Source organism: Equus caballus, chromosome 30 (assembly GCF_041296265.1).
Source record: "Equus caballus isolate H_3958 breed thoroughbred chromosome 30, TB-T2T, whole genome shotgun sequence".
Lineage (NCBI taxonomy): Eukaryota > Metazoa > Chordata > Mammalia > Perissodactyla > Equidae > Equus > Equus caballus.
In genome coordinates, this window is record NC_091713.1 from 36,868,284 (window position 1) to 36,892,745 (window position 24,462).

At 61.5% G+C, this 24,462-nt stretch overlaps 1 protein-coding gene across 4 annotated transcripts; it reads right to left on the reverse strand.

The window, feature by feature from the left end:
• Positions 1 to 5,039: 5,039 nt before the first annotated feature.
• Positions 5,040 to 23,592, reverse strand: TMEM9 (transmembrane protein 9). 4 transcript variants are annotated; one of them, XM_001494374.7, is made up of 6 exons: positions 23,340 to 23,592; positions 22,833 to 22,933; positions 21,686 to 21,777; positions 16,027 to 16,135; positions 13,744 to 13,875; positions 5,040 to 5,991 (listed from the first exon to the last, which is right to left on the reverse strand). In XM_001494374.7, the coding sequence occupies exons 2-6, from the start codon at positions 22,896 to 22,898 to the stop codon at positions 5,839 to 5,841; spliced, it is 552 nt and encodes a 183-aa protein (XP_001494424.1). In that variant the 5' UTR covers positions 22,899 to 22,933; positions 23,340 to 23,592; the 3' UTR covers positions 5,040 to 5,838. The 4 variants fall into 4 exon arrangements, with proteins under 4 accessions (XP_001494424.1, XP_070111967.1, XP_070111966.1 ...); XM_070255866.1 differs by having other exon boundaries at positions 23,234 to 23,344; XM_070255865.1 differs by lacking the exon at positions 23,340 to 23,592 and adding an exon at positions 23,206 to 23,337.
• Between the last annotated feature and the right edge of the window lie 870 nt (positions 23,593 to 24,462).

The window sequence follows — 24,462 nt, forward strand, 5'->3', positions numbered from 1 at the left end:
CACACAGACACAAGCTAGACCCACTGAGCACTGGCCGTGCGCCAGGCTCTGTTACACACACACACACACACACTCATACAGTCGCTCTCACTCACAATGAGCCCGCCCCACACCCTGTGAGATTGGTTACTGTTCCCGTTTCTCAGTTGAGGATCAATTTGTCTGAGGTCACACAGCTTGGAGGAGTCAGCGCTGGGATCTGGACCCAGACTGTCTGGCCCTGGTGTCCCCACGCCTGGCCACAACCCTCCAGTGTCCCTCTGGCCAGGGGAAGGTCCAGGGTTTCTGGCATGGCTCCCTCTGCTGCCTGGTCTGAGCTGCCCCTGCGCAGCCGCCCCAGCGGAGCCTGGCGGAGAGCATCTCTCGGGGTGTTGTCAGCCCCGTGGACCACGGGGGAGATGAGGCCTCAGGAAGCCAAGTAGCTCACTGACATGAGATCTGAAGGTGCCCTAGATGTCACCGGGCTCAGGGGTCCCAGCCTGCAGCCCTGCACCCGGCTCCTCCTGTGTTTGCCATTTCTGCGCCCCACTCGTCCTCATGGTTTTCTTCATCTCTCCCTTCACACCTACTCACCTCCCGCATGACTTGTCCTCCGCATCAATACCCACGAAGTCATGAAGTCACTTGCTAGTTACATTGTTTCTGATACACATTAAAATGGTTACACAATGACTAGAATAGACTGCTCTTCTGGCACCACCTGACACGGCCAGCTTGGGTGGCTGCGCCTGAGGAAGCGGCGGGCCCTTCTGACATCCTCACTCTCCCTCCAGGGAAGCTGAGGCTCAGAGAGGAGGCCAGCTGCCCAAGGTCACACAGCCAGGAGCCGCAGAGCGGGCGGGACAGGGCTCCTGACCGCCAGCCCGGGGCCCTCCCTCCACGTCCACCCTGATGCGCTGATGGAGGAGCCCACGGCCTCAGGGCCAGCCGGCCTCCCCTTGGCCCATGTTGGGGGTCACCGGAGCATCACCCCCTGAAGCTCGGAGCAGAGCTTCACCAGGAGTGGGGTTTAGCTGAGGGTTGGGGTTTCTGGGGTCCTGAAGTCCCCCGACCACACTTAGCAGGAAGTCCCTGCTAACTACAGAACCTCCACCTGACGGGCGGGGAGGTCGGGCTGTAACAGTAACAACAGTGTGGACAGCAGCCAACACCGCTGAGCCCGCTACTGTGTCAGGACGGCTCTGAGGGCTTCAGGCTCGTTGATGATCCACACCTCACAGCAACTGCCACGGTGGGAGCGCGCCCACTTCCCAGCGAGGGAACGCAGGCGTGTGAGGCTCTAAGGAGCACTCAAGGCCGCCTGGCTGGTAGCGGGCAGAGGGGCATCAGCCCCTGGCTGCTGGCTCAGGGGTTCGTGCTCTGAACTTGCTTCACTAGCCGAGGTCGGGGCTCTGGGGAGGTGTCTGTCCAGCCCCTGGAACGGCAGGCCTCATCTGACGAGCACAGCTCCAGGCTGAGGGTTATCCAGGCGAGGACACTGGCTCAGCGGGGTGAGGGACTGCCGGAGGGCCAGGGGGTTGAGAAGCCAGGTCTGTCCCCACTTTCAGGCTGGCCCTCCGTCTACCCCACCCTGCCGGCTCCCTGGAGCCCGCGGAGTTGCCTGTGCATGGCAAGCAGATGCTCAGAAATAGACAGCGAAGCGCGGGTCTGGCATCCTCTTCTTCCTGCCAACGCTTCTTCCAGGTCTCCTCCGTCCTCAGCCCCCAGGCAGGGTGGTGGAGCGTGGGAGCTGGGGGAAGCCTGACTCAGCTCCCGCCAGTGCCCCCTGCCCAAGACGGGCAGCCTGGGATCAGCACGCCCCTGGCCCCTGAGGGCAGCACCCACCCAGCCGAGCAGGTGCCTGTGGGCTCATCACCTCCTCCCTTCCGAGGGCCAGTGGTGCCCCCAGTAGGTCCTGCCAGTCGGTTCTGGGGCTAAAGGCCAGAGGGGCAGGCAGATCTCGGCCTCGAGGCCTTGTCGGCCCCAATAAAGAGCTCAAGCCCTTGGAAATGGGGAGCCCTTGATAGTTTTGAAGGAGGGCAGTTACATGATCAGATGAAAAGCAAGAACTCTGGTGGCTCCTGACAAGAACCACAGTAGTTCTTGTCAAGTTCCTGTCAAGACAAGAACCCATGAGAAACCACGAGGGCATGACCACGGCAGTGGGTGAGGGGCGGAGGGGATGAGCGGGTTCCCCAACCATCTGGAGGTGAAATCGGTGGGACTTTGTGGGTGACCGGACGTGGGGACTGCAGACCAGGGGAGAATTGGGTGCCACCAATTCAGATAATGAAAATGAAGAAGCTGATTTCCAGGCAAAGATGAGCTTATCCTTGGACATCCGATTGTGACAGGCTCTGTGGCACTGAGGGGAGAGCCAGCTGAGAGCCAGACAGACAAGGCTGAGCTGGGGTCAGGTCTGGGCTGTAGAGAGATTCCAGAATTAAGACCACAGAACCACAGAAGAGAAGAGCTTCGGGAAAGGTCCTTAGAAGTGAAATTCTAGATTGAGCTGAGTAAGCTGAGGATGGACGCCCAGGAAATAGCAATATTCAGGGAGAAGTGCGGGGTGGTCACAAAGGGCAAGGAGGACCAAAGAGACAAGGTCCCAGAGCAGAGAATTTCATGATGGGAGAAGGACCACGGCATCAGAGTTGCAGTGAGGGCCAGAGAGACCAGGACCGAGGCCACCCTCTGGGACCGGCAATCAGTCATGGGCATTTGCCTGCAGAGGGCTGGGGGCGAAGGACCAAGTGGACGGTGGAGATCATGGGGACAGGAAGGAGACTCCACTGGAGACAGAGGGGGCCGTGGAGCCCACAGAAGGTTCTTCATAGGGCAGACTTGAGCAGAGGCACAGGCTGAGAAGGACCAGGAGGAACTGGGTGAAGAGATGACGGAGGCCCCTGGGAGAGGGGGTGGGTGGGCCGGCTTTGAAAAGGAGGGGCATGCTGTCTCCAAGACCACAGCAAAGGATGTCAAGAGACGCACAAAGAAAAATTTGCAGAGGGGGGTAAGGAAGATAAGAGACGGACCTAAGAGCCTCTGTTCTCTTGAAGTAGTAAGGAAAGATTTTTCTGGGGGGAGGGGTAGGGGGAGATACAGGAGGGTTCCCTGGTGACCTCGAGTGAGCCTCAAGGAAGAATTAACACCAAAGGATTAATGGCCGCTGCGGGGGAGGAAACCAGCAACCTGCAGGGCCGTCCTTGGCCTCTTGGAAGCAGAGCTGAGCTGCCCCGGGAGGGGCAGAGGAGTCAGGCCGGGCGACAGACCCATGGCTGGGGTTTTGCCCGTAGATGCATAAGGGCGGATGCAAGGAAACCAGCGTGCGGGGGAAATGGGGATGGTGCGTGAGGAAGAAGCCGCCAGGAAGCAGGCTGGCGTCCACCTCTCCATCCTCTGCGTGGGTCACTTCCCTTGGAGCCATGTGAGGGATGAGGGCTAGCCCCAGACGGCGGAGACCGGGTCTGAGGCTCTGGTCCCCAGGGCCAAACCCAACCACATCTCCCAGGTGGGATGGGTCCGCTGCAGGTATGTGGGGGCTGTGGGAGGCAAGCAGGATTTCTGAGCATGGTGACCCCAACACAAATGTCTCGCCACATGAGATGGGACGAAAGGTGTAACTTCTGATCGATTCCGTCATTTGCTGTAGGAGCCTGATCTCTGATCAGACATTAGCAAGGGAGCAAACTCTCCCTCTGCTGGGCGCCCCACCTTCACCATTCACAGGCAGACAGGGGGACACCCTGGAACAGCCGTCTGTGAGTAAAGGGAAGCAGACCTAGATGCTGGGTTACTGGTCAAATCCTTACGTAGAGGGATCCTTCTATCACTCACTTTCCTCTCCTGGGCTTACTGATGGCCAGCAATGGCTGCTCGCTTCAGACCAAACCCTTACGCGCCCCACAGAGTGGCTGGATCGTCCACAGGACTCACAAGAATCAGAGAAAGGCAGTACTCGAGGATTCCCCAGGCTGTGAGGTTTAGAGGGAGGCGGCGGCAGTGTCAGACACCCGCTTCTGGATTGGTTACTCTCGGTAGGCCCACACAGCCACTTGCCCACCTTTGGAAGGCCCTGATTTCACCCGCCTCTTGAGTAAGAGGGCCCATCTCGAGGGAACACGACGGCCTGATGCTTCCAAAGCCACGCGTGGCCTGAGCAGGTGCCGGGCGTGCACCAGGCGGATGGAGGGGACAGAAGTGTCATCAGTGCTGGCTCTTCTGCGCCAGCCTTGTGGCCGCAGCTTGTGGACCTCCTGTGAGCCCTGCCACGAACGTCATGTTGGCTGGCACCCTCAGGACCCACCATCGCTGAGCCCCTCTCGGCTCTGCTCTCCTGGGACCCCGTGTGCAGGTCGCCCCTCCCTTTAGGACTTGTACTCAGCTCTGAACTTGGGCAAATTTTTGTAGACCAAGATCCACCCCCCACGCACCTCACCAAGAACCTGCACAGAACCCACACAAGAGCCTTAATACACGCTTATTCGGACAACCCCGGAGGACAGGAACTTCGATCAGACCCAATGGGCCCCTCCAGGTCCCTCGTTTCTGCCCGGGCTCCAACGGCCCCCCGATCTGCACTTCCTGGGGTGGGAGGGAGGGAAGCCGGTGCTGGGCTCCTCCGTGTGGCCCCGGAGCTGCTCTGTTCCCCTGGCTGCGCCCCCCCAACACCTGCTGGTTTCATCCAGAAACTCAAGGAGCTTGACAGTGACATCCCTTACGGTGCCTGCAAGAGACTGACGTCAGACAAATTCAGAGCTTCAGGGGGCTCCCCCACAAAGACAAACACGGATCCTGTTTCCGGGTCACTCCCGGGGCTAGTCCGCTCCCCACCCCTCGCAGGGCAGGGAGCCGTGAGGAGCAGGCCCCGTGGCCAGTCTCTCCCCATCAGGGGGCCTCCACATGGACTCCCCGTGGGCTCTGCCCTGGCCACCAGGACTGCCACGTCTGCCTCTCTTCTGGACCCGCCAAGATGACGCTCCGTCCCCTCTCTGGGACACAGGACTCACCAGGCCACACGTGGGACACTCAGTTCTCTAAGTCTCTTGAAATCCAGAAAGTGAGAAATAAGACAATTTAATGATGGCTTCCTTGACTTACAGACAACGGTAGACAAACATGTCTGCCCATGCACGCTACAAGGAAATTCAGGGATGCGTGGTGCCCCAAGGCTGTGGCATTCAGAGCCACCGCCCGGCCTTGTGCCGCGTGGTCCCACCACCCGTCTGGCTCAGTGACAACACACACAGGGAGGCAAGGGGCCTGCCTGGCCTCCTGAGTGGGCGGGAGGGCCCGGGCCGAGAGGAGGCAGGGTGCACGGCCACCACCATGCGTCAGGGGAGGAGAGGAGGGAGGAGGAAGAGGGGATGGGTGCTCGGGGGCTGACGTCTCGGGGTGGCGAGGAAGGCAGCCACCACAACCACAGCAGAAAGCAGCACAGGTGGCAGGGGCCAGGCTTTCCTCCCACACACCGAGGTCCTGACGACCCAGCTCCACCTTCCAGAGGCTGGAACCTTCCCGGGATTTGGAGCCGGAGAGGTGGCAAGGGTGGAGCAATGAGAGAGAGGCTCCTTCCAACCCTGAGGCCGCCTGAGACGGACGCCTCCATCCCCTCTTGGCCTGCCTTCCCCCCACAAACCCCCAAGACCTGAGCAGGCGAACGAGAGATCGGGGACCCCATCACGCTTCCGGAATTAACTCAGCTGAGAACAACGTTTCTAAAGAGGGGCAGAAGGAGGAAAAAACGCCACAGGCTTTTAAAGGGAAGACCCAGGAAGGGTGGCGTCGAAGGAGGGGAGAGTGGCCCCTGGCTCTATCCAGCCGTGGCCGCTGGTCCTTGGCCCGACTGTGCCGGGCCCTCTAGCTGAGCATCTTGTGCCGATCGAAGACCGTCTTCCGTTGCTCCTGCACCTGCAGCTTCCACCGCTGCTGAGCGCCTTCCACACGTTCCAGGACCGTGTTGGCGCGGGGTCCCCCGAAGGAGGCCGCGGCAGCCGCCATAGAGCGAGCATCCTGCAGGAGGACAGGAAAGGGAAGATTTGGCACCGTGAGCCAGAGGGGTCTGGAAAGCTGGCACGCAACACATGCCCCGAGAGCAACCCCAAAGTCTGAACTCCCTCCACCCCCAACTGGGAGGCTGGGGCTCCCCAGGGCCGCGGGCTCCTGGAGGGCCTGGCCTCCACCCACAGGGCCCAGCACAGCACCCGGCCAGCTGGAGGCTAGTGCTTGTAGAGTCTGGAGGACCAGGCCCGGGAAGGGGGCGCCTGGAAGACCATGATCTGGGGCCCCAGGTACGAAACAGCCAGCTCGTCAGGTCCACAGGTGCACCCCCAGGCCTGTTTCTAACCCTCGACGGGAACACTGAGTGTTGGCCTCAGGACCTCACTCAGCGCTGGGGACTCAAGACACTTGCTGTTTCAGGAAATGCATCGATTGCCCCAAGGCTGGTCCTGGGCTGCAGAACTCCCCTGCCCGGCCGCCACAGCTCAGGGCTGCAGGAAGGCCCAGGGCTAGGACCTGGCTGCGCAGAGAGGAGCGCACATCCACTCTGGGCAGGAGAGGGCCCTCTGAGGGGCCTGCACAGGGGGGCACCCACAGGATCTGCTCTCATGGGGCTGGGATACCCAGTTCATTCTCCCGGGAAACAGGGGATGACGTCCCTTGGGGAGTCTGGCAGGGAGGGAAATTCGGAGCTGGACCCCAGCACCCCATCCCACAGCCAGCCCTGGCCCACCCTTTGGGCCAGTTGGGTGGGCTCGCTCCTTCTCCACCCACCCCACCGCCCCCGCCCCTTTGCTGTCAGAACGGTTTCTGTCGTCGTCATTGAAGGCAGCATCCTCCCCTAATTACCACTTCTCTGCCCCTGACGCCGGAGCCCGTGCGTTTCCTGCAGGACCCGAGCCTGATCTTTGGGGGGGACTGGAGCCGAGGGCCAGGCCCACACCCCCCTGGGGATTTCCTCCCTGGCTCTCCCTGCCTCTCATCTCCTGCCACACGTCTCTTAAGGGATTAGCACACCTCTCTGAGCCTGGGGCCGCCCAGTAAATGCAACTGCGCTTCTAACGCCCTGAGCTGGCACGGCTTCTGTCACCACGCAGCTGCCAGGCGGGGAGCAGGAGGGGGGCCGGGCGAGGGTGGGGGGCAGAGAGGTGGCTGGAGGGGAGGCCGGCAGGCGGTCCACTGTCGCCGCAGAGTCTCACAAGCACTGCCCATGGCAAGTTAGAGACGGACACAGCCCCAGGAGCCCCATGTCCAGGACTCGAGGCCCCGCCCTCTGCCAGGCCAGGTGAGGGTCACAACACCTCGGAGGCAGGTGCTAGCAGCCTTGGCAGGGGCATGCTGCGTGTGGGGTCCGGACCCCAGGGCTCCACGCCTGGGCTTTGAGGGGCCACCCTCTCCTCCGGCCTCAGGCCCCCCGGCCCAGCTCAACTTAACCATGCCAGGCTGCTCAGGCTCTTGACCACACCATCAGCAGGAATTCCGTCACCTGACGCTCCGACATCATTGCATCACACACACACACACACACACGCACAGTTACAATCTCACAGACTGCCCAGTACGGTGCATTCTGACGTTGCCTGCTCTGCTCCATTTAGTTTTTTAAAATGCTGGCCGTGACTCCTCAACTGACTTCATGACCTCACGGGTCGTGACCTCCAGTTTGGAAAACCCTGGCTCCCAATCAGGAGACGGGCCGGCAGGAGACACGCGATCACACGCGCCCGGCACTTGGCAGGCTGGTGGCCACAGACAGGCGCTCCGGGAGCGCCCTGCAGTTTCGCGCAGCCTGCAGAACTCTCCGGAATCAGACAAGCCTGGCCGTGAACGCTGGCTCTGCGCCTATCAGAACAGGGCCTTGGGCAAGTCACCCGGTCCCCTGAACCTGCTCCCCACCTATTGCTCTTCTCATCGAGACCACAAACCTGAGCTCTCTGGCAGCGCCTGGCAGACAGCAAGCGCTTGGGGAACAGCAGCGATTCCTAATATCAGGCCCAGCTGCGGGGTCTCCCAGGCAGGGGCGGGGGAAGCTAGCAGCCTGTGGCCTTGGAATAAGGACTGTTGCATCACGTCCCCTCTCAAGTCTGTTCCTTTCCAGTTCAGCGGGGCCCACTGAACGCTCCCGGGGGCCAGGGACGCCGCTGGCCCGCCAGCACCTAGCTCTCCTGGCCTCTCCTGCCCAGTCCCCATCTTGTTCCTCCCAGGACCAGCGAGGAGGGAGGGTGTGACCCCGAGGAGCGGGGCGCTGGGAGGCTGTTGCCTGCGTGTGCGTGGCTCTGCGTCTCGGGAGGCTGGGGGGGCAGGCAGAGCATGAAGGGGACGCGCCAGCACGCAGCGCACGACCACGGCCTCGTTTGTTCTCCCTCGGGTAAAGTCTTAACCAACTGCCTCTAAGAGGGAGAATCTGGGTGGAGAGCTCCGTGTCCCCGTGCTAAGAGTCTGATTAAAAGGTATTAAGACCCCGCACCTGTTCTGAGACAGCCCGGAGCGGCCTCCGCGCCGGCTCTGTAGTGGGACGGTGGCCGCAGGTGGGAGAAAGCCCACTGTCTCTCGCCCCTTCCCTCCGAGGCCGGGTCTCCAGGCAGCTCGGGGAGGCAGAAGGCAGTGAGGGGAGGGGGGGTGGCCCCAATCAGGAGGAGGCGCTTGGATGCTGACAGGTTCCCAGGGCCCCCTGGTGGGGGCGGACCAGCACGGTGGTGACAGCTCCACGGTGCACCAGGCGCTGGGCGGGGAACTCCACATGGATCCCCACCAGGCCCACGGGACTGGCACGTGGGCGACATTATTCCCAGCTGTGGATGAGGAAACCGCGGAAGACGAATCACCTCGCCGCCCAAGGTCACACAGCAGTTCAGCGGCCGGGCCAGGATCTGAACCCATGCCTGCACACCCCTTACCCCAAGACACGCCTGGGTCCCTCTGTGGCCAACGTGGAAAACCCAAAAGCAGACTAACCCCAAGGAGAGAGCAGTGAAGGCACCAGGGATCAGGCACTGCCGCTGGCCCCCCCCAGCCCTGGGAGACCCCGAAGATCCGTATGGACCAGACTGAGCTGACAGACTCCCCATGAGCGCCTGGTGAAACCATTGCATGAACCCTCCTCAGCCCGCCCGGAGGCGCTGGTTCTGAGCCAGCTCTGGACCGGACCCGAGGCTCTGGGACAACAGGGAGATGAGGAAAGAGAACCCCCACCTCTGGTGGGCGGCCCTCGGCCCCAGACCTGGGGGCGCACAGCACAGGCAGCCTCGTGCTCCCCCAGCCACACAGCTAAGCGGGCGAGTGTGAGCCTGCGTCCTCCCTCAGTGCTGACGAATAACCGACTCCTGCTGCAGCCAGCCCCAGGCTTCCTCGTGCATGAACCACCAGGCGTCTTCTGACGCTGTCACATGCCGCTGCTTCTGCTCAGAGGCCTTGCCTGGCGCCCCGGCTGCTCAGGGATGACCTGCCCTGAGCTCGGCCCACTCTGAGCTACATGAGCCCGCAGCCAGCCTCGCCTGCCCTGCTCCCGTCCTCGGCCACACTCGTCCACGCGGCCTTTGTACTGCCGTGCCTGCCTCCCCGCCAGGCCTCTGCCGTGCCGCCCCAGCCTCCCCTCCAACGATAGCACGCTCCTCGGGTGTTAAGACCACCCCCGAAACGTCTAGTTCTGAAGGAGGAATGCACACCGTGACGCTGGCACACACGCGATCACAACAATATGCTGAGGGGACCATCAAGCCTGCTCCAGAGTCAGAGAACTGAACCGGGCGGTCAGCACCCCTGGGGACAGGAAGCGGCAGACAGAGCTGGACTCCCACCAGAACTGGGATCTGAAACCCTGCTCCTGCCAACAGTCCTGCGAGGCCTGATGGCTGTTCTAGAAACGTCTACTGACTCGCAGCCCTCCCATTTGTCCTCAGAGGAGAGGAGGGTGCGTCCCCATCAGCCCCCGAGGTCGTGTGCTGCTCAACCCTCCCTGGAGGAAGCGGGAGCCCAGTGCCCTGAGCCCTGTCTTCTCTGCGGTCCCCATGTGCCCAGGCGCCACCACCATCAGCACGGCCATCATCCTCTCTCCTTGATCCCCGCACCCCTCTCCCCCAGGGGCCCAGGGTGGCAGCCGCGCCCATGGGGGAGATCTCGGAGGACCCTGTTAGAGTGCAGGGGGCCGGCGCTGGGAGCAGCAGAGACACCCGGAGCCTCCTAGAAGCCCTCGCTTCTCTCTCTTCAAAGAGCCAGACCTGCACATCTAAGGCAGCTCCGTCCCGGCAAACATGCTCGCTTCCTCCTTTCAAAGGGCGTCTGAGCCCGGGGATTAGCCCTAAAGCTGCTGGAATCCTGGGAGGCAGCGCCCGGCAGTCAGGCCCACCGAGGCCTGCCAGCGCTTTCAAAGGGACGCGCAGCTTTCATCTCCTCCCCGGGCCGGGGCCGGGGCCGGGGCCGGGGCCGGGGATGCAGGCGAGGCCTCCCCTCCTCCTCCAGCCCTCCAGCCTGGGGTAGGAGAGCTCCCGGCTACAGGAACTGGGGGGATGGCACCCAGGGCCCCCCAGTCCCGGGAAGTGAGCCCACCTCCAGATTTCACTCTGATGGGGCCCAGACTCCTGGGGGAGCCCTGGACCCCAAGCTCCCTTCTCAAGGTCACCGAGTTGTACAGGCCGAGAAGAACTTTCAGAGACCGAGGCCCCGTTGCCACTTTCTTCCTCTTGGGGTGAAAGCGAAGACGCCCCCCCCCGCCCTCCCCAGCCCAAGGAGGCCCCGTCCTTCTTAAGGGACATGCTCTCCAGGCCACTAATAAACCCAGAGACGGCCTCCGTCCTGGTTCTGCCACCGACAGCCAGGCGGGACCTCCCTACCGCTTCCCCATGTGCACTGAGACCGGAGGGTCCGCAAAGACCCCTCCCCATCCGGGACAGGGCCCCTTCCATCCTCTGAGCTCTGAAGATCCCCTCAGCCAGGAGGCCTTCCATCCCAGACAGGATGAAGAGAAGGAGAAGTCCCCCACCCCCACCTGGCAAGGAGCCTCCTGCAGCGTCCAGCTTCCTCCTTCCGGCCCGTCTCCTGCCTCCTGGTCCCTCGATGGCCCCCAGGCTCCCTGCTTAAACCCCCTCGGGCAGACAGGGGGTCTGTGGACCCACATGGTGCCACCTGCATGACTTTTGAGAAGGGCCAAAGGAAAGGAAGCCACGTGCGTGCGAGGGGAACGGTGCTGCTGATCCCCAAGAAGGGACGAGCCAGGAGGACCTAAGACGGTGGTATCACAGTCACGAGTGGAGGGAGTGCAGACACACTCACGGCTGCCCTGAGGGGGTCCCTTAGCCACCCCCAGGGCACTGCCCACCCCCATCTCTCCGCAGAGCGGGCTGCACCCCGGCCAGGGTATCAGAGTCCGAACACGCTTTTCATCTTCTAGAACCTCGGGGTCAGGTGTCATCCATCCCCACTCGGCCCTCCCAGGGCCTCAGCCTGACAGCTGCCTGCGGGGCCCATTGTCCTCCCGGCACCTCCGAAACACGGCCAGACAGCACCCCTCCCTGGACAACCCTTCCTACTCTCCCAGGCAGCGTCCACCCTCTGATTCAGGTTCGGCTCCCAGGACCTACACTGACCGACTCTACCCCCTCCTCCCTCCGCAAGGCCCCCTCTCATGAACAGAGACAGCCACGGCTTAAGACTCCACGTGGGGAGCCCCAGGTCTCCCAGGGGAGGGGTACCTGGGCTCAGACCCAAAGACAGCAGCTGCCCTCCGGCTCCGTATCCAGGACACAGGCGACACAACAAGGCCGGCCCACAGCCATCGTGCCCCACGGCCACACATTCCAGGGAAGTCGCAGCCCAGCCGTGTAATCAGCGGCCACATCTCTCAATTACTCCCCAGCCAGGACTGCAATTAGCACATTACCCCGATCCAGGGTGTTCATTAGCGATGCCCCCCTCCATCAGAGCTGCTATTACTGTGCGCTAATAACCAGGTAGGCACGCAAGGTTTCCTCGTGAACGCAGACCACCCAACTGCCAGCGCCTCCACCTCCCAGGCCGGAGTTCCGAGGGGGCCAGGCCCACCCTCTCTGCTCCACCTTTGGCCAAACTCATGTCAGCAGGAGGCTGGGGGCAGACGGGGAAGGGTCCGGGCATGTACCTAGGAGAAGCTCCAGGCCCGTGGAGCAGCCAGGCCTCCCCCGCTCCCTGGCCTCGTGCAGGCCCCCGACTCGGCTGGGCGCTCCACACCGGGATCTGAGCCCCGGACCCTCTTCTTGGGGGGAACCCACCCTTTCCCACGTCCAAGCCAGTGCCTGAATTGCTCCAAACTGAGACTGCTGGTGGCAGTTTAGCTGATGTCTGGTGACCTTGAGTGACCCTGGACGCACTACCACGCACCTGTGGAGGTTCACCTGGACTGCCTCGTCTTGCAGACGACTCCTTCTCATGGCGTCAAACCTCCCTCTCTTGACTCCCCATTCGGGGTCTCTGCGCCCCTGGCTTCGCCCAGAGAGGGGCCAAGCTCTCATCTGTACACGTCTGAAGGCTGCCACCTCCAGAAGTTTGGTTCTTGTTTTTTCCTCAAGCTACACACCTCCCAGTCTCTTCAACTCACTCTCCTCGATGTGGCTGACACGCTTCGCCACTGGAAGCCCCCTGCATCTGTGCTGGCTCCCTCCCCTCACCTCCCTCCCTGGATGAGCCATGAGGAGCACCCTCCAGCAGCAGGGGGCCTCGGGATGGAGCTGGCAGACGTGCGGTGCCCTCCACAGCCTTCTGGAGCTGCCATCCCCAGGGCAGACAGCGGCACAGCCCGGCCCCGCCTATGGACCGCCCGCACTGCTGTGAGGCCCTCGGGCCGACCACTGTCTCGTGCACACAACTGGTGGCTGTGGGGGCCTGTAAGGGGAGCTCGGGGCACGTGGGGTCAGAGAGTCCTCCAATCTCCCTGGGGAGTGCAGCCCCTCACCACTCTGCCCAGCAGGCCGCACAGCGCTCACCACTTCCCGCTCCCACCCCGGGCTCCTGTGCAGGCTGCCGAGCTCCTCAGGACGGGGAAGGGGGAGAGGACGAGGGTCACTGTTAGTGTGACCGGCCTGCCCCAGCCCCACCAGCCCCCACCCCAGTGCGAGCACCTGCCAGGCTTGTGGACTCCCAGGTGTTGGTGGTTCCCATCTTCCTTACGTAAGGGAACCAAAACTCCTCAGCTTGACAGTTGAGGCCTTTAGTAATCTGGCCGAAGCGTGCTGGCCGGCTCGACGTGCCTCTAGTCCTAGACCTGCCTGCCTTATCCCTGAAACGCTCAAGGTTCCTCAAGCGTATACGCGGTAGTTTCCCACCTCAGCACTCCCACCACCTGACTCCTCACTGGCTCTTGAAATCCTGCTTTGCCCCAGGGCTGGGGCTGCATCTGCAGTGAGCAGGGGCTCAACAGATGTCTGTGGAATCTGGAAAGCCCATCGCCACCTCCAAGCCCAGCAGAACCTGACACGACGTGAGGAACCAGGATGCCGGGGGTCTGTATGTGTGACAGGCCTGGTTGGCTCATGTCCCCTCTGATAGAAACGTGGTAAAGCAGGCGGACGCGGCTCCAAGCTGTGCACCGAGGCTGATGGTGCCAGACATCAGGAGACATGCAGGCCACCTCCCGCTCCACCTGCAAGGGCAACGGGCTGCCCCTGCTGGAGAAACAGCTGGGTCGGGTGACGTGTGGACATGGAGCAGAAGAGCGAACCAGGGCACGGCGGGGCACACACACCCCCATGCAGGCCCCAGTGGTGCCGTTCTGGTTCTGCCCCAGAGCCCCGTTACCTCGTTCTCCTCCTCATTGTGCAGCTGTTCTGTGTACGCATCCGGCTTTCGGATCAGAGGGTCCACCAGCATCAGGAAAGTCATGTAGAGCAGGAGGGCCCCCACCACCGACAGGTAGATGACAATGATGACCTGAGGAGGAGACCGACCCGTGAGCAGCACCCTGGGCATCTGCGTCCCACGGCGGTGACCGCACCATGCACTGGGGAAGGGCTGAGACCGTGTGGGCCTGGAGGGACGGGGGCCAGGAAGGGACAGCACGGCCTGCTCCACGCGTTTACTAACTCTGCCCCAAACTGAGGGGGTCCCACAGGAACACTGAGTTCCCCAGCAGGCATAGAAGACAGACGACAAAGGAAGGAGTCTGGATCCTGACTCCCCAAGATGCTCCCCGGGCTGGGGAGCAGGGAAACGGGGCCCCCTGGCTACGGAAGAGCCTATGACAAAGGGTGGAAAGCGATGGGGCACTAAGAAGAGCAAGCAGGTGGCGGGCGCAGAGGCCGAGGAGAAGGAACCTGGGCACGTGGGCGCATCCCACTGCTGGGCGCGGGAGTGATGGGGGGACGTTTCTGCACCCAGCGCCCGCCAGCAGGACAGCCTGGCAAGGTGTGCAATGATGGCTGGAGGCCAGGTCCAGCCCCCATGGGTAACCCTGCAGGGAGGAGACAGCCAGGGGCAGAGGGACAACTTCACGAATTTCTCACATACACGGAGAGCCTCACACGCTGCAGTCGGACAGACGCAGCGAGGCTAACGCAACGTTCCTCCACGTGGGAGCTCTGGGCATTGAAGACTGGACCCTCAAGACACTGAGCATCCACGGTCCCCGCAATGGTGTCAGCAACACACCTCAGTTATTGGGGCCACAGAAGCCTCTCCACTCATCTCTGAGTGTCCCTTGGGGTCCAGGAACCCCCTGATTGAGAACCAACAGGTCCCAAGATTAGTACACGGCAGAGACGTAACCTGGACCCAGGTTCACTGACTCCATCCAAAAGGCTTTCTCTACTTCCAAACGCCGGGCCATCCCTGGCTTCTGACCCCAGCCCTGGCCCCTAACTGACTGTGAAGAGGGGATAAAAGCAAGCTCGGGCTTCCAGGTGTGGGGCTCAGTCTACAGCCACGCTCACCTGGACCGACCTCCTCCGCAGCGGGGGCATCAGCGTTCACGCCTCCTTAAATGGGGTCAATAATCAGACCTGTTGCCCGCGCCCCAGGAAGGGGGAGGGGGAATGGAGGCTGACTCTCGGAGAGGCCGAAAGTGGGGAGTCTCCTGGGAGAATGGCTGGAAGGAAATCGGGGGGACTAGGAGGAGGTCGCCATGTCGGGAAGTCCCTTCCCCACTGAAGAGGGAGAGGTGACATCCAGCTCAGAATTTGAGGGCTCAGAGGGTGGGGCCCCCGGAGCAGGTTCAGAGGAGGAAGGCCGGGTCCAGGAGGGACGGACTTGGCGGAGGATGAAAGGCATTGAGTCTGTACAGCGTGACAGGGCAGTGACAGGGGTCGGGAACAGGCAGCTGCCCTCCATCTGAAAGGCGAGGACACTGAGGACCCCCGGGCAGGCCAGGAGCTGCCGGCTCCCTGGGCTGGGCAGGGAGGATCGTGGTGAGGACCCCCTCCCCTCTGATGCACCCCCAAAGGGGACCTGACAGAGGACTCAGTGGTGTCGTGAAGGTCCTCAGAGCTCTTTCCCGATGCTACTACTAGACTCTTGACAGGACAAACGGAAATGAGCCTAAAAGCTGGAGCAGGAAGGCCTTATGCTCGAAATCGGAGAGCGTGGTCGGGCTCCCCATGGAGAACCTGGACTGGAGACCCGGAGGGGGTCTGGGAGACGAGGTTCTGCCAGAGAGAGCCATGATCTGGGCAAGTCCTGCCTGGAGGCAGAGAAGGGCCTGGGTCCTGGCTGGCCTCACTTCCTGTGGTGGTGGCTGTGTCCACCACCTCCCTCCTGAATCCAGCCAATGACCTATGAGAACATGGTGCAGGGAGGAGCCAAAGGAAGCAGCCTGAGCCCTCTGCCCAGGTCCTAGCCCCAGACACCGGCTTGGTTCACGTCTCTCCAGGCTCCCAGCTCCATGCTCTCAGCTGCAGCTGTGCGGGGACCGCTGGCTGGAGGTTGCAGGGAGAGCGGCCACCACGACGGGGTGGGACATAGTTCCTCCGTCTACAACCAGGCCAGCTTAGAAGCCAGTCCCAGAGCCACCCAGAATGTTCCAGAACAGAGAAGAGCCGGTGGCATAGGGCAGGGGTGGGGAGGGGGGTGGGACTGGTGGTACGTTACCTTGATGGTGGTGGTGCTGCGCTCCTCGTACCTGCACTCGCACAGCAAGCAGTAGGCCTCCACGTCATGGCCGGGCACAGGCATGGGGTCAACCACGTGCAGGCAGTTGCTGCGGCAGAGACAGGCGCTGAGGGGGGCCGTGGGAGGAGGAGCAGGGCGGGGGGGGGAGGGGGCGGTGTGGGAGGAGGAGCAGGGCTGAGGGGGGCCGTGGGAGGAGGAGCAGGGCCGAGGGGGGCCGTGGGAGGAGGAGCAGGGCCGAGGGGGGCCGTGGGAGGAGGAGCAGGGCCGAGGGGGGCCGGGGGAGGAGGAGCAGGGCCGAGGGGGGCCGTGGGAGGAGGAGCAGGGCCGAGGGGGGCCGTGGGAGGAGGAGCAGGGCCGAGGGGGGCCGTGGGAGGAGGAGCAGGGCCGAGGGGGGCCGTGGGAGGAGGAGCAGGGCCGAGGGGGGCCGTGGGAGGAGGAGCAGGGCCGAGGGGGGCCGTGGGAGGAGGAGCAGGGCTGAGGGGGCCGTGGGAGGAGCAGCAGGGCTGCTGGGCAGAGGGGACCAGGCTCCTGGGGAGGGCAGGGCTCTAGCGAGGGTGACAGCCCTGCCCTTGCCCATGAGCACCAGCTCCCCACAGTACACCCCAACTTTAGGGAGTTGCCACTCCCCAAAGTTCTGGCCCCGCCTGCCCTTCTATCTCATGCTGTGTGCTGCCTGAGTGGGCCTGTCCCTTCCAGAGATTTCTACTTGGAGGCTGGTGGGTCTCAGATGAGACTTATCAGCTGGGTCTCTCTCCTCCATTCTCATGCCCCGCTGCCTGTGAGTGCCCCGTCGGGACCACAAACCCCACAGCCTCTGCCCCTGACTCCCCAATTCCCCAACTGGCTCCATGGTCGTGTTCCCAATGGCAGAGAGCACGTCTCCCACCCACTCCATGGCCCAAGTTGAACCTGGGAACCATCCCTGACACTGCCTGTACTCCCACCCACAATCCCGCACACCCAGGGACTCCCCTCCTCAAACATCTCTAAAACCCTGCTTCCTTACTCTCCCCCACGGCTGCGTCTTAGCGGAGCCCTCCTCATGTCTTCCTCAGATGGCCCCCCGCCCACTGCCCTCCCGCCTTGGTTTGGCCCTGTTCCAAACCACTTTCACCAGCAGCCCGGTGGTCTCCCCAGATGAAACTCCGGTCCTGCCACTGCCCAGCTTAGCCCGGTCGCTGCCCCACCGCAGGGCCTCTGCTCCACCCAGGCGCCCATCCACCTCACACCGGGGCTGCCCGCCTGTCCAGCTCCTCACCCCGCTGCCCACCCTCCAGCTGTGCTGACCTCCTGGACTTTTCTCTGAACGAGCCACGCTCCCCTCCCTGACACGACTCACACCCTGTGCCAGGAATGCCCGGCTTCATCACCGCCTCCTTCCCCTCTCTGAAGCCCACACGGCCTTCGGGGTTCAGCTCCGGAGCCCTCCCCACAAGAGCAGCTCCTCACGCTCGTCTCCGCGCCACCACTGATGGCTCTGCACTGGAGTCAGACCCTCACCCCGGGAGATGTCATGTCCCTTGAGGATAGGGGTCCGCTCCACGTCCCCAGCGCCTGGCACAGTGCTGGCCAGAGCAAGGCTCGGTACCCGAGCGACTGCCGTCACGCTGCTGAGGCCAGGACCCAAACTGGACGCCCGGCCTCACAGTCGCTGCAGGATGCTCAGCCCCAGGGGCCCGTGCTGGTCTGGGCTCTAACCTGGGCCGCTCCGTCCCTGCCTGCCTCGGAGCAGCACGTTTCCAACCTGGCTGGCTCACAGACCACACTGAGCAAGCCAGGGACCCTGCAGACGCACCCGTATCATCACCCCTGGGAAAACCAAACACCCCCAGAGGTCCGCAGAGGCGAACTGGGGGTCACGGTGCAGTGGACAGCCAGCTCTGGGCTGTCCCCGCCCTGCCATGAAGCGTCTGGTGCCCTGGGCCTGTCCTCCCCTCTGTGACGGGCAGGGCTCGTACCACACGACCCTCAAGTCCCTTCCAGCTCTGACAGGGATGCGGCCAGCGTGGAAGACAGCTCCCTGAGAGCAGTCAGGCCTGTTCCGCGCTGTCCCGGGGTCCTGCTAGACTCAGGCTGGGTTTCTGGCAGAAGCATGGAGGATGTGCGATGTGAAGACCAGGTGTTGAAATAAAAATGGGGCGTCCTCTAAAAGCCTCTGTCCCCCCTAGAAACCCAGGTTTCTAGCAGGGGCACATATGGCATACATGTGTGCAGCATATAGGACTTTATCTAAACCTCTGGTGACCCAGTCCCACCTCCGGGCAGCAGCTTCCGTCACAGTACCCCCTGCTGCGTGCATGGTCCTTCCCCTACTGTGACTGAACCCACCCTCTCAGATCCCACATGCAGCTGCCACAGGGAGCAGGGATAGACAAGGCCAGGGTCACACCCGGCACCTGGTCACCACTCCTGGGACCTCCCATCTCCAGGAAGTCACTACAATCCTTCTGAGGACCAGATTCCTCCCGTCCCAAGCCACATGGGCTCCTGGTGCTTCAGTGGGATGCGTGGATTCCCCACGGGGCCAAAGTGGGGTGTCAGAGGCAGCTGGGAGGGGCCAACCTGAGCTCTTCAAATTGGGTCCTGTCACTCAGGGATAGGCTGTGAGGGGTAAAGGAACAGCAAAGGAGGAGCTGACGTTTCTGCCGTGTCCGGCTCTCCAGAGAGTCAGTGGGACCCCAAACACGTCCTTGCTCTCAGAAGGACCCCATTTACCGTGGGGATCAGCGCCTTCAAGCCTCTACAGGCTGGCCAGAGCACACCAGGGGAGAGGGCACAGAGAACAACAAGCCGGGCTGAGGTCTCTGCTCTTCTGCGCGTTCTGTGCTTGTAGGCAACTCATTTAACCTCCCTGGGTTTCCTCATTTACGAACGAAGGCTGACTCCAGCAGTATCTTTCAAACTGTGCTCTGGTGGGCACCCCAGGACCCACGGTGCGGGAGCAGGGTGCAAGGCGGGGCTGAGGGACCCCTCCCTCCCAGCCAGAGCACTTCTGACTTCCACACCTTGTGCTTCCAGAACAGGTTTTGTTGGAAGAAAGGCTGTATCTGTAGACGGACAAAGACCCTGAACTAGCCAACCTGGCGGGTTCTTTCCTGCTCTGGGATGGTCTCTATGCCGTACATCCCTGGGGGACGTGCCAGCTGGCAAAGTTGTTGGGGCTTCTGTCTCTTTGTGGCATGTACTTCAGCACTCCCAACGCTAGATGGCAGAAAACCAGCCACACAGGGGCCAGCCAAACAGGATGACTTCCCTCTGGGACAAATCCTGGATCTTACGTCCAGCCTCAGATTCAGCCACCACCCTTAACAGAACTGCCTTGAGGGTCTAGATTTAAGACTGTTCATCAGCAGCCCCCTAATTCTGATGTATACAGGGAAGGACATAAACGCTGGCCTGAGAGGTCCCCGCAGGACTCCTGTGTCTGGGCATCCCAGTCTGGGTTTCAGGCCAGGCTGCAACCTCAGGGCAGAGACCGTGCATGCTACCAAGATCTGCCAGGGCCTGCGGGATGCAGCCTTACCGTCTGCCAGGGCCTGTGGGATGCAGCCTTATGATCTGATGGTGCTGAGACATCCATCAATCCATTTACTGATGCCATCTGACCCAGAACCACAGACACAAGGAGGTGGCAGGGGCTCCTCCCAGGTCTTCACGTCTCAGGGCCTCGTGAATCCATCAGGACAGGCGAGAACAGAGGGAGACAGTCCAGCGCCGGGGGGAGCCCCGGTTGTGCGGGGCTACGGTGTACGTCTGATGACGATTACCTATGGGGCCTCTGGTAAGGCTTGATAACGTATATTAGTCACGATATCAGCTAACGTTTACATGGCACTTACTACGTGCCAGGGATCGTTCAAAGCGCTAAACAGCCATGCGTCGCTTAACGATGGGGTCACGTCCGAGAAATGCGTCATTAGGCGATCTCGTTGTTGTGCGAACGTCACAGAGTGCACTTACACAAACCTAGATGGTGCCGTCCACTGCACACCCGGGCTAGATGGCACTCATCTGATGGCACCAACATTGTATACACGGTCCATTGCTGACTGGAGTGTCATCACGCAGCACAGGACTGTAGTAACTCGTACGTGTGTGCGTGCACGCACACGTGATTATTTAATTCTCACGATACTGCCACCGTCTTACAGAGGAGGAAACTGAAGTGCACTGGAGGTTAAGTCACTGGTCACGCAACGACAAGTGGCTGAGCTACACGTGAAGCCAGGCAGGCCAGCCCCAGAGTGTGTGCCCCTAACTAGGCTGCCCCTCGGGAAATCAGACTATCTTAGGGTTGGATGGGGTCAAAGCTCCCCACTGCTGTTCTGGACCAATAATCTACATCATAATCACCTGAGGGACCTTAAGGAAAGGTTACTGTCCCCCCATATTTACTGACTCAATTAAGTACGTAACGAACAACATGGTGACTACAGTGAATACTATATTATATACTGAAAGTGGCTAAGAGAATGGAACCTAATGTTCTCACCACACACACACGGTAATTATGGGAGGTGACGGAGGTGTTAACCAACCTTACTGTGGTAACTGTTTCGCAATATATACGTGTATCCAATCGTCACGTCGTCCACGTTAAACTTACACAATGTCGTATGTCCGATGCATCTCAACAAAGCTGGGAAAAATTACAAACCCAAATCTCAAGGACAGGAGGGAGTGGGGAATCTGTATTTTCTCAATGCGCACCTGCCAATCCTAATGTACTAACCCTTGTGACGCTGATCCCTTCCACGGAGGCTTTATCAAGGAATCACCCATCTGTGCTCAGGTGTCTCCAAGGATGGGGCTTCCCAGCTCCTAAGCCCAGATTAGAAATGCTCCAGCCATGCACACGAAAGTCTGTTTCCTGAAGCTTTCTTCCTTTGGCCTCCATTCTACACCCAAACCACACTGAACATAACTGAGACCCACAAGCCCCCAATTCCACACGCCCCCACCTCCCAGAGGGGGCCAGCCCCTCTCCCGTCCTTGTGAGCCTCCACGTGGCCCGAGACCTCTCTGCAGCCTCTCTCTAGCGCCTCTAGGACCATCCCTTCTAGGACAATGTGTAGGAACTTCCCTTCACAAGCTGGTCTCCTTTCTCTGAACGAAGTGGTGATTATTTCTCTCTCTTTTAAAGGGAGGCAGGCAGAAAGGAATTCAAGACTCCAGGAGTGTATTTGAAATTCTCTCTTCGGGCTTCAGTCTCTGGAATTATAAAATGGGAACACAACCTACCCCATCAACCTTACAGGGTCCTTCTGAGACTGGCACTGAACACCACACGCAACAGAGCTTTGCAAAAGTACGCAAGCACGCAAAAGATCCCACACAGTGTGTGGCTGTAGGACCCACCTCTCCCAACTCCTCTGCTACTATTGGGCACACGTTAATAAACGTCCAAATCAAAGCAAAATAACAAAATCCACTCCTCTGACCAGGAACCCCTCAGCTGGAATTCAAAACATCCGGATCCTATTTCCAGTGTGTCGTGTGACCACAGACAAAACAGTCCTTTGTAGGGTTCCCTAAAGCGATGGGAGAGCAGGGGTCCGCCAGGGCTCCAAGAACTCTGGGAAACACCCATAACTTCCACTAGGTGTAGGAGCCAAGGGGAGCCTGCACAGTGCCTTACCAGTCCTTCTGCGACACATTCTGGTTGTAAATGTGTCCACTGATGTTCCTGTACGGCGGACAGATGCATTTGCACCGGATATCTTCAGAACTCTGGAAAAGGAGGGACACATCAGGCAGGCAGGGCCCGGGGCCTGGGGTCTAGCAAACTCAACTTTCAGTTCCCTGGTCCATAAAGCGACCATAGGAAGGCTCTTGATCTTTCCCCATCCCCAAGTTCGGCAGGAATGACTTCCGCAGGAAGGATGCTACAGCACAGCACGGGGTCCTCAAGGCAGAAACCATCCAGGGGGCAAACGAGGCTCACAGAGAGCTGCCGAGGGCTGCCAGTGCCTAGCAGGGTGTTTGGGGGGCGGGGACAGCAGGCAAAGTGACAGTCCTCTCCCCTGGGGCCCCACCTGTGTGTGCACCTCTGCCCAGCAGTCTTGCCGGCTAGCCTCTTCCCCCTGACTCCACCTCCAACTTCCCAGGTTAGGGCTGGGGAAGGCCAGGGCAGGGTAAACAAGAGAAACTGGACGTTCCCAGGGACCACTCAGCAGCCCCCTGCAAATCCTTCCTCTCTGAATGGGGAGGAGACAGCCCCGCAGACATCTCATTCCAGTGCGGAATTTCCGGGAGGGAGTGGAAGCAAGCCTCAGACTCAGAGTCCATCTTACTTCGAAGCCTCGAGATCTTCAAATTCCACAGACCTCCCCACGCCCAGCTTCAGAGTCCTCCACCCAGAAGGAGGGGAGGGGCAGTGAATGTCAGTAGCCCCCCCGCACCCAGGCTGGGCCCCCTCCATCACAGAAGCTTCTCCCTGTGCAGGACTTCACACTCACAGAGCATGTCTACTCCCCATATCACTTGATTCTCCCTAAAACAGCAGGACATAGCACCCTCCTACTCCACCAGAAGGTGTGGAGAACTTGCATAACTTCCCCAAACACAAAATTCCTGGTGGATTCCACCGCGGGCCTGCCTGATCCGGAAATTCTGTGCACCACCCTGTCCCCTCCCAGTCCTGCGCCTGAGAAAACAGCCCTAGAAGTCTGGCCCCCAGGGGAAGTGAGGGGCAGGGCTGGGCAGCAGCTGCCTCGGGGGGAGACCTGTCTGCGGGCAGGGTGGTCGTGCCCAAGGGGTGCCCAAGGCTGGCTCACCCCCCTCACCTTGTTGCCTTGAGCCGGGGGCACCAGCAAACAGCCGACCACGGCCACCAAACACAGCAGCTGCATGCTTATCGGGCTGGGCGGCCGGCCAGACCGGACACCTGGAAAGGAAACGTGGAGTCGAAGGAGCGATGGCTCCTCTCGGGCCCCTTAGCCGTGCAGCCGGACGTGGATGGGGTGGGGGGCTGGGATCCAGGCTCCCAGGGCCTTCCAAACCCGGGGGCCACATGCTGCATGCCCTCTCCCCAGCTCTCCGGCTCTCTGCCGCCCACCCGGCTGCGGGGGCCTGCTGGGGGCCCCGACCAGGCCCGGCCCCCGCCCTCCGCCATCGCCGCCCCGCAGCAGCTCCTCCCCGCGCAGGCCCGACGGGAACCTCGGGCGCGGGGTCCGGGCGCCCCGACCTGATGGCCGGAGCCAGTGCCCACCACGCCCGAAGCTCTCGGCCCGGCCTGGGACCCCCAAGGCCCCCGCGCCCCCCGCACCCCTCCCCCACGCCGCGTCCCTAACCTGCGAGCCCCGCCGCTGACGCGCAGGCCCCAGCTGGCCCCGCCCCTCCAGGCTGCTATTGGCTGTCGGAGCAGCCGCTCAGCCCCACTCGCTGTCGCCAAGGCAACAAGGCCCACCTTCACCTGGGCGGAAGGCTCCCGCGCAAGGGACAGGGAGGCATTTCTCAAACCTGACCGAACCAGAAAAGGGAGCGTCGGCCTTTGTGTGGCCTGTAGAATTCCCCCCCGGCGCGCTCCGCCCCTCCTGCTATCGTGAAACTCGGGGTTTCCGAGCCGGGACGCGCTTGTTCTACTTTGCTGTTTTAAAGAGAAAGCACTTTACCAACAATACTCTAGGAGCAACAACCGGAATGATGAAATCGGATTAAAGGGCTTTGTCCTCGTTCACAATCTGGAAATGTCCTTTAGGGATCCACGTCTTTGCTGCAGGGGCGTTACCCGGCGCCACCACCTCTTTTCCCCGTCCTCCCACCCTAAGGAGGAGGAGGAGGGAACCGGGGGTGGGGGGGCATAGGCCGGGGGGCTGACCCGTGGAGCGTGCACAGCAGCCCCTCAGCCTGTCCCGTGTCCCCCTCCACCAGGTGCTGGTTCTGGACCTGGCAGAGGGAGGCAAGAGGTGCAAGGCCAGCCTAGGGGAGGGAGGCAGGGAGGTCCAGGCTGCTGAGGGGCAGACGAGGACTTCTCGCCAGCTGTGAAGGAACAGGGAGCCATTGGGATCCAGGGTGGCAGATCCAGGGTGGGGACACCTGGGCTTCGGTCCTGGCTCCGCCATAAGCAGCTGTGTTACTCCGGAGATGACATCCCCCTCTCTGGCCTCAGTGTCTTTATCTGTGAAACGAGTTGATCGGGTACTAAAGTCCCTTTCAGCTTTGATATTTTGGGATCCCTGGGGGTTGGCTTGATGTGGCCCACCCTCGAGGCTGGTGGCTGGAACCAGCTTATGGGCCGCGTCCAGGGGAAATCAAACCCTCCCAGGCATTGTGGACTGTGGAAGCCACTTGGCATGGAGGTCATTGGGTATGTGCTTGTCGCTCCTACTTCTGTCTTACTCTTCTTTATGTCCTTGCCGCCCGGCAGGGTGCCCTACACTTGGGGGGGCTCGGGAAACATGTGCTAAACTGGAT

Coding starts and splice junctions, on each gene's coding strand:
- TMEM9 (XM_001494374.7), bottom strand. CDS start 22,898: ATGCAGCTGCTGTGTTTGGTGGCCGTGGTCGGCTGTTTGCTGGTGCCC. Junction 16,136..21,685: donor AATGTGTCGCAGAAGGACTG/GTAAGGCACTGT, acceptor TCTCTGCCGCAG/CAACTGCCTGCACGTGGTTG. Junction 13,876..16,026: donor GCAGCACCACCACCATCAAG/GTAACGTACCAC, acceptor TCTCCTCCTCAG/GTCATCATTGTCATCTACCT.